Below are 14,761 nucleotides of genomic sequence, written 5' to 3'. Positions count from 1 at the left end.
CAAAATATAAAGATTTTGAACATGGTATTAAAAAAATGCCATTATTGGTTTATTATGTTGCAAGCAAAATAATCGATAGCTGGCAGGCCAGCTGAGCTGTCTGCCGATTGCTCATCACTAACGAACAAGTCGCGGCACGTGTTTACTTTTGTTTTGACCGCGACAATGTTGGCCAAAAAACAGAAAATGCAGGAGGCGGACGCGGAGCAACAGGCCACGCCACATACGATACAGGCGCGCCTCGTTTCGGACACGGGCGAGGAAGCGGGCCCGCCAATCGACCTGCCGGCAGGAATCACTACCCAGCAACTGGGTCTGATTTGCAACGCGCTGCTGAAAAACGAGGAAGCCACTCCATATCTGTTTTTCGTGGGCGAGGATGAGATCAAGAAGAGCCTGGAGGACACGTTGGACTTGGCGTCAGTGGACACGGAAAACGTGATCGATATTGTGTATCAGCCACAGGCGGTTTTCAAAGTGCGCCCAGTGACAAGATGCACTAGTTCCATGCCGGGACACGCCGAGGCTGTGGTTTCGCTGAATTTCAGTCCGGATGGTGCTCATCTCGCCAGTGGAAGTGGCGACACCACAGTGCGATTGTGGGATCTTAACACAGAGACACCGCACTTCACCTGCACAGGTCATAAGCAGTGGGTTCTGTGCGTATCCTGGGCTCCGGATGGCAAACGGTTGGCCAGCGGCTGCAAAGCGGGCTCTATAATCATCTGGGATCCGGAGACGGGCCAGCAGAAGGGGCGACCCTTGAGTGGGCACAAGAAACACATCAACTGCCTCGCCTGGGAGCCGTATCATCGGGATCCGGAGTGCAGGAAACTTGCTTCCGCCAGTGGAGACGGGGACTGTCGGATTTGGGACGTAAAATTGGGCCAGTGCCTTATAAACATTGCCGGACACACAAATGCTGTGACAGCAGTGAGATGGGGTGGAGCGGGCCTAATTTATACATCCTCCAAAGATCGGACAGTGAAGATGTGGCGAGCTGCTGATGGAATCTTGTGCCGGACGTTCTCTGGCCACGCTCACTGGGTAAACAACATTGCGCTGAGCACCGACTACGTCCTGCGCACTGGTCCATTCCATCCGGTGAAGGATCGCTCCAAGAGCCACCTCAGCTTGAGCAGTAAGAATTCATTTACTCTTTTTATATGCTGTATATACTAAAAGAGATTGTTTTACAGCCGAGGAGTTGAAGGAATCTGCCTTGAAGCGCTACCAGGCCGTGTGCCCAGACGAGGTGGAGTCGCTGGTTTCCTGTTCGGATGACAACACCCTCTATCTGTGGCGGAACAACCAGAACAAGTGCGTTGAGCGCATGACAGGGCACCAGAACGTGGTCAACGACGTGAAATACTCGCCGGATGTAAAGCTAATTGCGTCTGCTTCATTCGACAAGTCAGTGCGTCTGTGGCGAGCCAGCGATGGTCAGTACATGGCCACCTTCCGGGGTCATGTGCAGGCTGTTTACACGGTTGCCTGGTCGGCGGACTCCCGCTTGATTGTTTCCGGCAGCAAAGACTCAACACTAAAAGGTAAGCACCTAGATTTAGTTTTCCAGCACTAGCTAATACACATATTTTCGCTTAGTATGGAGTGTGCAGACCAAGAAACTGGCACAGGAGCTGCCTGGTCATGCGGATGAGGTGTTCGGAGTGGACTGGGCGCCCGATGGCTCTAGAGTTGCCTCAGGTGGCAAGGACAAAGTTATAAAGCTGTAAGTTTGAGTAACGAGGTTTACTTTAACAATATACAGACTTTAATTGTATCTTTCAGATGGGCTTACTAACAAATCAATTACTTGTACACGGTAAGAAACTACTTAGGAATAAAGTAAAACGTCCTGAGTAAATGCCTTCGTTCTTTTGGTGTTCAAAGTACCATCTATATGCTCTGCTGTTGGATGATCCTGGCAGTATGCTTGTAGCGACTCTCAAAAGATTCTTGATTTGAGAAGTACGTTGCGGGAACCGCGGACTCGGACTGCAGTGCCCTTTCAGCGGCCACAAAGCCGCCGGCTATGCACTCGTCCAGGGAACGCCCTCGCAGAAGGGCAGTGATGAAGCCCGCGCAGAAACTATCGCCCGCTCCGGAGACATTCACAATATTGTGAACCATTGGAGCGGGATAAAAGCGAGTGCTGTGTGACGGCGTGGGCTTACTCACATCGAGGAGCAACCTGGCATCGTTTTCCGCGTCCCCTCGATAGCTGAGTAGCACCCCGTGGTCACTCAGCGTAGCTATGATGCAGTTGAAGTGGCTGTCGATTTTTTTGATCAAGGACTTCGCTTGCTGCACCAGTTCCGCTTGTGGCTGTTTGGTGTCCGGATTCCATTTGACAGTTTCGCCCGTTATGGCCTCCGTTATAGTTTTCAACTCCTGCAGATTCGGTTTGATCAGGCGTATGTTCTTGGTCAACTCCGGCAGCAGTTTGAACGGTTTACCGGCTATGAACATATCCGTGGGCTCGAAGAAGACTGGAATCTTGTTGATTTGCGCCTGCTGCAGAATGCTGGCCATGGCCTGCTCCGATATGTTGCTGTCCATGATGATGAGAGGAGCTTCTCGGAAGAGTTGGTAGTGCGCTTGCAGGGTCTCGGCTGTAATGCTCTGGTGGATTTCCATGTTGCCCAGAATCAGCTTGCAATCTCCAAACTTATCGAAGATTAGGGAGCACAATGAGGTGTTGTGGTTGTCCGCCACAATTAGACCCCGCTTCAGCGCCTTTGGCATCATCTGAAGCAGCGTTTGTCCCATCTGGTCGTTTCCCACGGCGGAAATTAGGTTTACATCTCCGTACAGCTTGTAGATGCCCTCAGCTATGTTCCGACCCACTCCCCCAGCCGCCTGTTTAGCTACCGCGGAGTACGTTGCTCCATCAAGCTTCATGTCGCGTTTCTGATCGTCCACCTTAAAGGAAAGATCCAGGATGGAGGCTCCCACAACAAGTGGTTTTCTATCGATTGCCTTTTGGACCAGGCTTTCCAGTTTCGTGGACACGTCGCAAAGCGATGCGGCGATTTGAGCAGCCACCTTGGCATTGTTCTTGATCAGAGCTATGTTAGACTTAAGGCTCCTTCCTTCGGTGATCTTGGCTATGGCGGCCAGCAGGAATGGAGTAACCTCCTTGCCGGAAATTCCCTGGGCCCTGGCTTGAGCAGTTGCTTCCTTGATGGCCTCCTCAATTTTGAATTTATCTGCGGCAAACTCCGCCGGAATGGGAACACCAATTACCAGGCCTGATTCCATTTTCAATTCCCGCCAAGATCGCAGCAGCTCAGCTGCCTCCTGGGCACTTTTAAGGTTGTAGGGCACGGTGCAGCCACTGTCCCGTGTGTAGAAATCCGGAAAGACATCCCCAGGACTGTCGAAACTGGCCACACACACGCCCTGCGTCTCCAAGAACTCCAGCGTGCGGGGAATGTCCAGGATGGATTTCACCCCGCTGCATACTACGGCCACCGGAGTGCGTCCCAGCTCGGTGAGATCGGCTGAGACGTCCAGGGATTCGTGGCCATCGCGATGGACCCCACCAATCCCTCCAGTGGCGAACACGCGGATGCCTACCCGATGGGCAATGATCATTGTGGCGGCGACGGTGGTTCCACCACTCTGTCTCCTGGACACCACAAAGGGCAAATCCCGACGGGAGCACTTTATCACCTGATCCCTGGGCTTCTCGGCAAGCGAAGTGAGCTCCTCACGAGTCAGGCCGACCTTAATGCGTCCGTCCAGAATGCCGATAGTGGCGGGAATGGCTCCATTCTGACGAACTTGCTCCTCCACCGCCAGCGCCGTAACGACATTCTCCGGCATGGGCATCCCGTGCGTAATGATCGTGGATTCTAAGGCCACCACCGGCTTTTGCAGCTGCAGCGCTTGCCGGATCTCGGGGTGCAGCACAATGTGGTCATGCTTGCGGTGCAGACTCCTGCGCACCAACCGCACGGCGGGAAACGGAAACAGGAAACATTTCCGGAGCAACATCAGAATCAAATCAAAACAAATCAAAAGCACGCCTGCTGATCCTACGGTGCTGCGCAATGTGGCCGTTTTCGGAGGTGACGGCTTTTTATAGCTAGATTCTAGCCAATGCACTTAGCGCTCTGTAGAGTATCTTTCGATAACGACACTGACTTTCGATACGCATTAATCGGCTTTGAATTAACCGCGAAAATTTTTTTTTTCTCTATATTGTAGAAAATAGTTTTAATCCTAGAAAGGATCCAAAATCTATATTAGGCAACACATATAATCAAAAGTAATGGCGGCTTTTTGGAATATTTGTAAAATTTTTTGTTTAAAGCGTGTATTATAGACTGCAAAAGTTAAAACCAAGATGTTAAGTTGCCGGATTATCCAATTCTTTACTCTCTTATATTACAATGAAGTGTTTTTTTTGTTGGTTTGCACAAATGATTATGAAACCATTTACTAATTTTATTGATTGACAACAATGGATCTCATTTGCATTGCATTTCTGAACATTTTATTCTCTCTTATCAAACATCCCACATTGCTAGTTATTTTGCGACATCAACTGCCAGGAGAAAAGTTCGCATTCTATTTTGGGGACCCATCCACTCCCATCCCATGTACCATCTGCGGACCCATCCCACTCCCATCCGCATCCATCCGATCGGCTCTATCCCATCCCGAGAGGCGTCTGCGGTTCAACAGCCGCTTGGGCATCGCCTCATGCCGAGAATTCGCACAAACTAAACTGAAGCAAGGCAGACCAAAGGCATCGGCATAGGAAATGCGGAGCTATTTTTAAGCACTGGGGCGACATTTTTCTTGTTTTCTGCCCGACTCGCCTGCGAAAACACACAAAAATCTTCGAAAAAAAGAGCAGGCCGCACGATATTAATAAAAGCAGCGCTGCTGCTGCGATGGATTGGTTGGATTCGGGTGGTTCCGCTGGCGGTGGGCCTGTCCACTGCATTCGTGATTTCGGCCGTGGAGTTGCACATCGTGTGTCTGTCTGTGGCTGGCCAAAAGTGAGGTGACTTCTTGGCCATTTTATGTAATATATGAGTGGTAGATAACGAGTCCTTCTCCCCGACCAGATTTCAACATGAATGTGGAGAAGCTGAAGCGTCTGCAGGCCCAGGTCCGGATCGGCGGCAAGGGCACGCCCCGTCGGAAGAAGAAGGTCATGCACCAGACGGCGGCCACCGACGACAAGAAGCTGCAGAGCTCGCTCAAGAAGCTCTCTGTGAGCACCATCCCGGGCATCGAGGAGGTCAACATAATCAAGGACGACCTGACCGTGATTCACTTCAACAACCCCAAGGCGCAGGCCTCCCTTTCGGCCAACACCTTTGCGGTCACGGGTCACGGCGAGACCCGGAAGGTGGTCGAAATGCTGCCGGACATCCTGCCCCAGCTGGGCCAGGAGACGGTCGTCCAGCTGCGGATGTATGCCAATGCCATGAACAGTCAGAAGGGGGCGCCGGGCAGCGGCGATGGAGCAGTCCCAGCGGAGGAGGATGACGATGTTCCCTTGCTCGTGGGCGATTTCGATGAGGTGGCCAAGGTGGAGGCGACCAAGCAGCCGGTACAGGAGCCTAAGGAATCTGTGGAGAGCAAGCCCAAGGATAAGCAGCAGCAGCAGCCCAAGAAGGACCTGAAGCAGTCGGCAAAAGTGCCGGCGTCCACCAATCCCAGCGAGAGTTCCAAAGAGAAACAGGAAAATAGGAAGGGTCAGGCCAAAAATAACAAGAAGGGTGATCCACAGACCAACAAGGACAAGCCCAATAAAAGCAAGGATCAGGCTGCTCCCCAAGCCAACAAGGAAACGACACACGCTGCAGAAGCTCCCAAGCAGAATCCTCTGAAGCCCTTTGTAGAGCAGAAAAAGGATCAAGTGCTCGCAGTTGACCAGAAGATTGAAGCCAACGGTGCCATTCAAAAGGAGCAGCAACCCAAGCCCGCTGAGACCAAGCCCACTGACCAGAAAGTTGGACCCAAATCGGCAGAGAAGCAGGTGGACAAGGCCAAACCCATTGAACATGCCAAAACCAAAGAGCCCAAGGTGGAAGAGCCGAAGCCAGCTCAGAAGCAATTAGATCAGAACACCCAGCCCAAACCCACGGTGGAGAGAAGTGAAGCTAAGCCAGTGGTACCGACACCAGAGCCCCAGAAGTCCGCTCCTACACAGACTTCAGGAAAGGCGCCAACTCCTCCTGCTGTCCAAACTCTCGCCCAGATTGTGTCTTTGCCTGCGGAGAAACCAGCCAATGAAGCGGCTGCTACTCCTAAAGCTGAGGAGCAGAAAAAGGACTCGTCTGGTCCAGCTAAGGCGGAGCCAGCGATTACTCCATCGGTACCAGAACCAGTCACCACTGCTGAGCCACCCAAGAGTGCTCTCAAACAGGACTCACCTCCTAAGAGCGCTCCCAAGCAGGGATCCCCACCGAAAAATGTTCCGAAACAGGAATCGCCACCACAGAGTGCTCCCAAGCAGGATTCAGCGCCTAAGGGTGCTCCCAAACAGGATTCACCACCAAAAACTGTTTCTAAACACGATTCACCGCCACAGCAAAAGACTCCACCACCAGTTAAACAGGATGCACCACCAGTAGAAGTCCCTAAAGTTCCAGCTCCAGAGGGTCTCAAAACGCCAGCACGGGACGTCACCAACGTGGCTCACGCACCTGCACAACCTCAAGGTCAGGCTGCTCTCGCTTCTGAAAAGCCAGCGGATGCGCCAAAGGCCATTGAAGATCCGAAGTCTGCACCCAAGAAGGAATCACCACCACCCACAAAACCAGTGACGGCCCCAGTTCCGGTGGCACCTGCCACTCCTGCTGAGGCGCCATCTCCCCTGGCTCCTTCCACTCCGCCATCGACTCCCACCTCGGTGCCGCCCTCTGCAGCGGCAGTGACCCCTCCATCTCCCACCACGGTGACTCCCCCGTCGCCTGCTGCAGTCACTCCGCCTCAGAAACAGGTGGCGGCTCCCCAAGCGGGCATCAAGAAGCAGGAGGCAGGACCGAAGACAAAACAGCAGCAGCCAGCAGCCAACAAGCCCCAACAACCGCAAAAGCAGCCACCAGGAGGACCAGGAGGATTAGCTGGGCCAGGAGGGAACAAGGCCGTGCAGAAACAGCCGAACCCCAATGCCAAGCCAGCAGTTGCTCCAAAGCAGGCCCAGGCCACTCCAAAACCCGCTGCTGCTTCTCCAAAGGCATCCCCCAACCAGGCGAATCCACAACAGCAGCAGGGCAAAGCAGCTAACAAAGCGTCCCCTCCAAAGCAAGCTGGACCAACTGGGGGGCAGCAGAAGTCGGCGGCGAACGCCTCGAAGGCCACACCCTCCCCGAAATCGGTTGCATCCCCAAAAGCCACCTCCCCGAAGGCCGGAACTCCTACCAATCCTGCTCCCACTTCTGGGGGTCCCAACTGATCCTCCTTTAGTCTCCTTTCTAATCGGCGCCCTTGCATTTCAAACCCACTCGCATTTTAATAGCCCATTTTCGCCTTCGTTAATCTCGGATGAACCCGGGTACTAACCGCCTTTTGATTATTTGTGGCCTTTTACATTTTTGAATAAAATTATGATTTAACAAAAACTGAAGTGAATCGAGAAATTCCTTGTGCATATCTTTGGTTATTCCATTGCAATGTCACAACAAATTGTAGTCTATCGTTCTCGGGACTAGCATTGAAAATTACGATTCTTTAATTTATTATTAACACATAACACATAGGGAATTTTTGAACGTGCAGCAGCATATGATACTTTGAATTTACCGCCCACTTGGAGGCACTGTTTATCGATATCTTATCCAACTACGCCAGCCCTGGTTCGATAGGTCGGAAAGCCCTGCAAATTGCATGAAAGACACCCAAAACTACTTGTTTTTCGTTCATCCTGCACCTAACTCGACTTAGCGTGGCTGCTAGAGGGCTTCTCCTCGTCCTTGGGCGCCTGCTCCTTCTCCGGGTTCAGCTTCCAGATGGCGTAGTTAAGAGCAGTGGCGAATCCCAGCCAGGCGACGTAGGGTACGAAGAGCAATCCAGCGGTCTTGTTCACTCGGTAGAATAGAACGCCGCAGGCGGACGCGGCGGCCGTGAGTGCGACTATGTCAATTAGGCCCTGGTGGATGAAGTGGATTAGACATAACACCTGGGCTTGGCGATATCAGCAGTACTCACGCCCTTGATGTTGTGCTGCCCAAAGAAGATGGGCGTCCACGCCCAGTTCAAGGCCAGCTGGGTGCCGTACGCGATCAGGGGCAGTTTGGCCGCCTCGCCGGCGAAGCCTCCGCCATCGCGCCACACCAGGTAGGAGCCGTAGCCCATTCCGGCGTACAGGGAGATCCACATCGGAGCAAAGACGGAGTTGGGCGGCTTGAAGGACGGGAACTTCAGGTTGGCGTACCAGCTCTGGAGATGCTGTCTGGTCAGCCGTCCGTTATAGATGCCACCCAGATTGGGCAGGATCACGGCCCCAGCGATGCGGAGAATTTTTCCAGCACACGGACGATCAGCCATTTTCAGAGTTTGCACTGCAAATGAGGCGCAGTAGTGGCGAACCTTCTGGTTTCACTGTTTTGTTTGCCGGTGATTTCATTCGAATGCACGAGTATTGCGTGTTAACGGGGCGAATACGCGACGGATGATTGTGTGGGTAAGCTCCAGCGATGCCAATTTGGCTTGATTCAAACTAGCTAAAATATGTGGAATGCAACTTGAAACTGTGTATTAATTCATAGAATCGCATGGTTATTTAGAGCTGAGTAAATTTGATTTCTGGCATGGAAGAATACTCGTGCTCTTTTTTAACGTGCTATCTGTTTAATAGGGAATCAATATGTATCGCGAATTTTGGCAAAGTTGCAAAGTCATTGCTAAGCCGTTAATAGCTGGTTGTCACATGTGTAGGGGAGGAGCATAATGCTTATCAATAGATTATAAAATGACGTAATGAATGAGTAATGTTGTCGATCTATGAAAGTAATTATTGTAATTATATCTACCCATTCGTGTTTATTTAAAACTATCTTCGCTGCTGGGTGCCGGAATCACCCTGTGGCCTGGTAGATTTAACAAAACCCGTTAAGTTTTGAAAATGGAAAATATAACTGTATCAGATCCAGATTAAATTCCCTGGAAAAGGCTTTAGTTTGTTTGTTCGTTTCACCCCATGACAAATCGTGCGATCAAGTGGTGAATGATAAGTTGAGGACTCATAAGACAAGTGAATTAATAGTGAAATAAAACTATTGTACTTATTTGCACTTACAATAACCTGGAGCAAGTTGGTATCTTACATGATCCATTGCTAATGAGCAACCATGACAACCGTTGCTAGGCAAACACATTGTTATTGTGTTTTGGCTCCTGCCAAATAAAATCACTGAAGGTGGAAAACCGGCGTGATGACTCTTTACTTTGACACGAAAATCGAGTTCCTGGACTCGGATGCAGTCAGCACCATCAGCAGCTGGCATCCCAGTGAGCCGCTCTTCGCAGTGGCCTCTTTTAGTCCCGAAAGAGGCGGTTCGGTGACCATCTTTGCGGATACCGTGAGTATAAACCTCTTTGGTATCAGACCCTGCCAAAAATCGGAATGTATATAATCAAATTGCAGGGTGAGCCCCAGCGGGATGTAACTTATCCGGTGCACGCCACTTCGCAGGCAACGGCACTATGCTGGCATCCGGAGAAGGCACTCCTGGCCAGCGGTTGGGAGCACGGCGACATCCATGTGTGGTTCGCTGGTCACAGGGAGTTTGCCAGCGTGAACGCACCGCACAAGGCGGCCATCGTCCTGCTCCAGTTCAGCGAGCAGGGTGGGCGGATGGTCACGGCGGATGCCATGGGCCAGGTCACAGGATGGCGCTGCGATGGCCAGTACCAGTTCCTGACCATGTTCTCCCACGACTTGCGGGAGGTGTTGCTGCTGATCTGCTTCCGCCTTACGGTGGAGAGTGAGGTGCGCGAGGAGATGGCCAATCTAGCCAAGGCTGCAGTGGCAGGCGACGAGAACGCCCTGGACACCCTCACCAATTGGAGGCCCCGCACAGCAGCCCGGAGCATGACCCACTCGGGGGTGAGGGACAACCACTGCTTCTACGCTTGCACCCAAGGAGGAGTGGTGTACTACATCAACCAAGGAGGCGCCTGTGTCGAGGTGATGAAGTGCGGCTCACTGCCTCCCATTGTCCAGATGTTGTGGCACCCAAGAAAGTAATGAGCTGATGGAGATCGGAGGGTCAAAGCTGTACCTGAACCCTTACATTATTCCTTTCTAGGGACGCCGTCATTTGCCTAATGGAGGACTTGACAGTCACCTTGTTTTTGGTTGAATCCACAGGCATCCTCACGGAGCTGGATCGTGTTAAAATGAGCGGACGTGGAGGAGGTCGGCAGGGCGGCATCGCGTGGTCTGGAAACTCTCTGGCCATAATAACAGGTGGGTTATATTATTCGATTTTCCACTTCTGTGCTACATTTAAGACTCATCGTTAGGCGATTTTTTCGTCCGCATTTGGGACATCGAGAGAAGCGACAATTACCTATTGAAAATGGACCTACCCAGTGGCAACCAGCCAGGCTCATCTATGACCACTTTAAGTAATGGCACCATGTCCTCGTCCAACCAATTCTTTAGCCATGACAGCAGCGAGAGCAGCGGCGTTCTCCGCAAGACACCAAAGTACGGCCAGCTAAACGGCGAAATGTTCACCTGCTTGGCATATAGCTCTACGGGACAGACTCTGTGTGCAGGAACGTCCCAGGGGAATGTCTACACCTGGAAGAGGAGCGGCAGCAGGCTAGTCGGTGCCCCCGAAGATGCCTGGCAGCTGACGAACATATCTTCAGTGAGAGGGGCCATCCGCAGCTGCGAGTGGGGATACAACGAGCTTGCCAAGCCGTGCATGCTGGTCAACTGCCTTTCCAATGTTTTCATGCTGAAGGAGCAACCTCTGCTCGCCGTTCATACCCGCGAACTGTGGGCAGTTCAGAGGTCAGCCAAATCAGTGCAGTTGACGCACTGCAGTGGTCGGGAGGCCATGGTTCAGTCCGAGTTCGCCGTGACTGCCATGGCTTTGAGTGAACTGAGCTTAGTGATAAGTAATGGCAGGAGCATATCGTCATATAGCCTGCAGAAAGTGGAGAAGAGCCTGGATGAGTTTGAGGAGATCCTGCAGACAGTGGAGGGCACTACCCCCACGACGGAATCTACCACCACTCCGTTGAGTCTGAAACTCCTGCAGACCTTTGCTGCGGAATGCTTAGCCTTGAATCTGTGCAACCAGAACATATTTTGCCTAGGTAGCAGTGACATTTTTGTTTACTCCGTGGGAGGGGTAGTGCTTCACCGCATACAAGCCAGCGACATTGAGGGAAAAATCATCGGCATGGATTTGAGTGGCTGCTATCTCTCGGTATTTACCATGAATGGATATGTGAAAGCTTACGACGTTTCTAGGCACGATCCCAAGTTGCTTTTTCCCAGCAAATCGGGTCACGACATTTTCGATGACTTCGGGGAGTTCATTATGGTCAAGTGCAATAGCTCCGGCAGCCACTTGGCCATGGTGATAGCCAGTAGCAATTTCACCCCTATATCCACTTTATTCTGCTGGGACTTTGAGCGCAGCAATCTTCTGGAGTATGGACTACTGGAGCAAGAAACCAACGCCAAGAAGGAGTCTTCGACAAGTCTACCGGTTCGGATTTTCTGGGATGCAGAGGAACCTCGTCTCTTGGCTACAGAAGTAAAGTCCATGATTCAGAAGACCCTGCCCCAGAAGAGCTCCTTGCAACCCAGTCATTTCGTGCAGTCAAAAGTCGTCCTTTTGTTTTATTCAGAGAAAGGCTGCCTGAATGTCCTTGAAACCCAATCCATGAGCTCAGGCTCTCAGCTACTGAACCTTTGTGTACCCAACGTGATCCGGCTGAAGATCAATACGATGGAGGAGCAACCTCTGCAAGACTTCGTGGACCTACAGCAGTGCAGTCCAGTTACGAGAAAGCAAGTCCTGAATTTCAGTCTCTACGTTGCAGAGGGAAATATGGATCTGGCTTATCGCAGCATTCGCTCTATTCAATCGAAAGTGATCTGGACCAATCTGGCTAAGATGTGCGTGCACACGAATCGCTTGGACGTGGCCAAGGTGTGCATGGGCCACTTGGAACAGGCCCGCTCCGTTCGTGCCTTACGGCAAGCCATTGAAGATGACGATTTGGAGACGGAAGCCAAGGTGGCTGTGCTGGCGATAGAACTCGGAATGATTGAGGAAGCCAAGGATCTTTATCGTCGATGCCAGCGCTTCGATTTGCTAAACAAGCTGCTCCAGTCGATTGGGCACTTGGACGAAGCAGTAGAGCTGGCCGAGACAGAGGATCGGATTCATCTGAAGCACACGTACTATCAAAAGGCACAGGAGCTGCGAGAGAGGGGTGACATCAAGGGAGCTCTGGAGTACTTTGAAAAGACCCAGAATCCAGCGCAAAATATTACCCAGCTGCTATTGGAAAACCCTGGCGCCATGAAGCGCTACATCCAGACCACCAGCGATCCCAAGCTGCTTAAGTGGTGGGGCCAGTATATTGAGAGCTCCGGCGACATGGATGCTGCTCTGGCAGTCTACCACAAGGCGGAGGACTGGTTCTCGCAGGTAAATTAGCAAGGCTTTAAGATACCACGAAACACTAACATCCTGTTCCTCTCAAGGTAAAGATTCTCTGCTACCTAGGTAAGATCTCCAAGGCAGACGCGATTGCCAGGCAGTCGGGGGATCGGGCGGCCTGCTATCACTTGGCGAGGCATTACGAGAACGTGGGCAAGTTCCAGGAGGCCATCATGTTCTTTACGCGTGCCCAGACCTTCAGCAATGCGATCCGCATCTGCAAGGAGAACGACTTTCAGGAGGAACTATGGACGGTGGCCAGCTCCTCCAGACAGAGGGATAAGGCCATTGCGGCTGCTTACTTTGAAGAGTGCGGAAACTTTAAGCACGCCGTTGAACTTTACCATCGCGCCGGAATGCTCCACAAGGCCCTCGAGATGGCATTTGAGTCTCAGCAGCCAGAGATCCTGGAAATTATTGCCTCTGACCTGGCGCCCGATTCTGATGCCGAGTTGATCAACCGCTGTGCGGATTTCTTTTGTAGTATCGAGCAATTTCAGAAGGCCGTGCATCTGCTGGCCAAGACCAGACATCTGGAGCGGGCCTTGGGCATTTGTTCCGAGAAGGGCGTACCCGTCACGGAGGAACTGTCCGAGATGCTTACTCCGGAGAAGGGGGAGTTCGAGGAGGCGACTCGAGTCCACATCCTCGTACAGCTGGGCGAGCTCCTCCAGCAGCAGGGCGACTATCACAGTGCCACCAAGAAGTTCACCCAGGCTGGCGACAAAATTCGGGCCATGAAGAGTCTTTTGAAGTCGGGCAACACCGACAAAATTATTTTCTTCGCTAATATGTCGAGGCAACGTGAGGTCTATATCATGGCTGCGAACTATCTTCAAGCCTTGGACTGGCAATCGGATCCGCAAGTGCTCAAGCACATAATCACGTTTTATACAAAGGGCCAGGCCTTTGATTCGCTGGCCAACTTTTATGCCATTTGCGCCCAGATCGAAATCGAGGAGTTCCAGGACTACGGTAAGGCTCTGACCGCCATGCAGGAAGCCTCCAAATGCCTGGAGAAGCTCAGTCACGCACAGCACGTCTACAACAATCTGCAGCGCACGGTCGCGGATGTTAAAGCAATCCTGGAGATCCAGCAGGCATTGCGCGAGGGGGATCACCAGCAGGTCATTGGCTCCTGCCGCAGCATGCTGAGTAAGTCGCTGCCCCAGAGTCTACTCAGCTTCCATTAATACCCTTCTGTTTTCACATTTAGTTAAACCCGAACTGCCGCCCATCCGCCACGCCCACATCTTGTCCATGCTGATCCGAGGCCTGGTCTACGTCAAGGACTATTCTGAGGCGGGCAGGGCTTTGAAGGAACTGACCGTGAAGGACAGTACGTGGAGTGCGTCGGGACTCTTGGATCGCGGCATCGTTCACAAAATTGCACAGGAGTGCCACTTGGAGTTCGATCTCATCTGGAATGCGGGACGCCAGGTGACCGCCTCCACAAGCGGCACGGCCGCCACTGGAATGAGCAGCACTTCTGGGATGACGACCACTGATGATGACGAGGCCGATGACGAGGAGATCTCCGAGGAGCTGCATTAGATGATTCAATTAATGGGAGATGCAGCAACTAGTCACGTCCCAGTTCCGCAGAGCGGATAACACGTAAATAGGCAAAAGAGTTCCCTTTAAATTGGATAAGCAATGGCTACATCTTAGCTATATAAATCACAGATACATTTGGGATGTAAGCAACCTAGAAATACTAAGATTATTTAATGGAATTAATGGATTTAATGGAATGTTTCAACCAGCAGATACTTCAGAGAAACATCTTGATTCGTTATTAAGTAAGAATATATTCTTCTTAAAAGAAAGTATAGACTATGATAGAAATCGTGGGAAGCACCTCAAAGTTCTCAATCGAAACGAACAAGTTACGTATTGTATACAAATCCCTGTTGGTCCATTTGGCGTTTTATGAATGAACGATATACGCAAGCCTAGTAAAAGCTTTCGGTGCGGAAACATACATACATATGTATGTAGGTACATTCCTTGGGTTCAAGTGACCGACGTCACATCAAAGCAAATATAAACAGCGATACGGATTCGGATCGGCGGATCTGCCGGCGCCAGTCGGA

At 51.6% G+C, this 14,761-nt stretch overlaps 5 protein-coding genes across 5 annotated transcripts; 3 read left to right on the top strand and 2 right to left on the bottom strand.

The window, feature by feature from the left end:
- The first annotated feature begins 113 nt into the window (after positions 1-113).
- Positions 114-1,867, top strand: LOC6617273 (protein Notchless). Its single transcript, XM_002041564.2, has 4 exons — positions 114-1,141; positions 1,200-1,550; positions 1,606-1,732; positions 1,792-1,867. Exons 1-4 carry the CDS (start codon positions 166-168, stop codon positions 1,802-1,804), a joined length of 1,467 nt encoding a protein of 488 aa, XP_002041600.1. The 5' UTR covers positions 114-165; the 3' UTR covers positions 1,805-1,867.
- Positions 1,738-4,057, bottom strand: LOC6617272 (pseudouridine-metabolizing bifunctional protein C1861.05). Its single transcript, XM_002041563.2, has one exon. The coding sequence runs from the start codon at positions 4,000-4,002 to the stop codon at positions 1,900-1,902; it is 2,103 nt and encodes a 700-aa protein (XP_002041599.1). The 5' UTR covers positions 4,003-4,057; the 3' UTR covers positions 1,738-1,899.
- An 857-nt stretch (positions 4,058-4,914) lies between these two features.
- On the top strand, positions 4,915-7,597 carry LOC6617271 (proteoglycan 4). The gene is made up of 2 exons (XM_002041562.2): positions 4,915-5,020; positions 5,085-7,597. Exon 2 carries the CDS (start codon positions 5,093-5,095, stop codon positions 7,424-7,426), a length of 2,334 nt encoding a protein of 777 aa, XP_002041598.1. The 5' UTR covers positions 4,915-5,020; positions 5,085-5,092; the 3' UTR covers positions 7,427-7,597.
- A 72-nt stretch (positions 7,598-7,669) lies between these two features.
- On the bottom strand, positions 7,670-8,574 carry LOC6617270 (translocator protein). The gene is made up of 2 exons (XM_002041561.2): positions 8,179-8,574; positions 7,670-8,119 (listed from the first exon to the last, which is right to left on the bottom strand). Exons 1-2 carry the CDS (start codon positions 8,515-8,517, stop codon positions 7,901-7,903), a joined length of 558 nt encoding a protein of 185 aa, XP_002041597.1. The 5' UTR covers positions 8,518-8,574; the 3' UTR covers positions 7,670-7,900.
- An 85-nt stretch (positions 8,575-8,659) lies between these two features.
- Positions 8,660-14,513, top strand: LOC6617268 (intraflagellar transport protein 140 homolog). Its single transcript, XM_032718167.1, has 6 exons — positions 8,660-9,551; positions 9,617-10,215; positions 10,281-10,441; positions 10,498-12,653; positions 12,710-13,820; positions 13,882-14,513. The coding sequence occupies exons 1-6, from the start codon at positions 9,405-9,407 to the stop codon at positions 14,217-14,219; spliced, it is 4,512 nt and encodes a 1,503-aa protein (XP_032574058.1). The 5' UTR covers positions 8,660-9,404; the 3' UTR covers positions 14,220-14,513.
- Positions 14,514-14,761: the final 248 nt, after the last annotated feature.

Source organism: Drosophila sechellia, chromosome 2L (assembly GCF_004382195.2).
Source record: "Drosophila sechellia strain sech25 chromosome 2L, ASM438219v1, whole genome shotgun sequence".
Classification (NCBI taxonomy): Eukaryota; Metazoa; Arthropoda; class Insecta; order Diptera; family Drosophilidae; genus Drosophila; species Drosophila sechellia.
Note: the sequence above shows the minus strand (reverse complement) of the source record. Positions and strands in the feature narration are given on the sequence as shown.

Bases quoted from the DNA above. Each gene is read 5' to 3' on its own strand.
- LOC6617271 (XM_002041562.2), top strand. From the start codon at position 5,093: ATGAATGTGGAGAAGCTGAAGCGTCTGCAGGCCCAGGTCCGGATCGGC.
- LOC6617270 (XM_002041561.2), bottom strand. From the start codon at position 8,517: ATGGCTGATCGTCCGTGTGCTGGAAAAATTCTCCGCATCGCTGGGGCC. The intron at 8,120-8,178 runs GTGAGTACTGCT...TTCATCCACCAG, and splicing joins GGCAGCACAACATCAAGGGC to GGCCTAATTGACATAGTCGC.
- LOC6617272 (XM_002041563.2), bottom strand. From the start codon at position 4,002: ATGTTGCTCCGGAAATGTTTCCTGTTTCCGTTTCCCGCCGTGCGGTTG.
- LOC6617273 (XM_002041564.2), top strand. From the start codon at position 166: ATGTTGGCCAAAAAACAGAAAATGCAGGAGGCGGACGCGGAGCAACAG. The intron at 1,142-1,199 runs GTAAGAATTCAT...ATTGTTTTACAG, and splicing joins GAGCCACCTCAGCTTGAGCA to CCGAGGAGTTGAAGGAATCT. The intron at 1,551-1,605 runs GTAAGCACCTAG...ATTTTCGCTTAG, and splicing joins CAAAGACTCAACACTAAAAG to TATGGAGTGTGCAGACCAAG.
- LOC6617268 (XM_032718167.1), top strand. From the start codon at position 9,405: ATGACTCTTTACTTTGACACGAAAATCGAGTTCCTGGACTCGGATGCA. The intron at 9,552-9,616 runs GTGAGTATAAAC...ATCAAATTGCAG, and splicing joins TGACCATCTTTGCGGATACC to GGTGAGCCCCAGCGGGATGT. The intron at 10,216-10,280 runs GTAATGAGCTGA...ATTCCTTTCTAG, and splicing joins ATGTTGTGGCACCCAAGAAA to GGACGCCGTCATTTGCCTAA.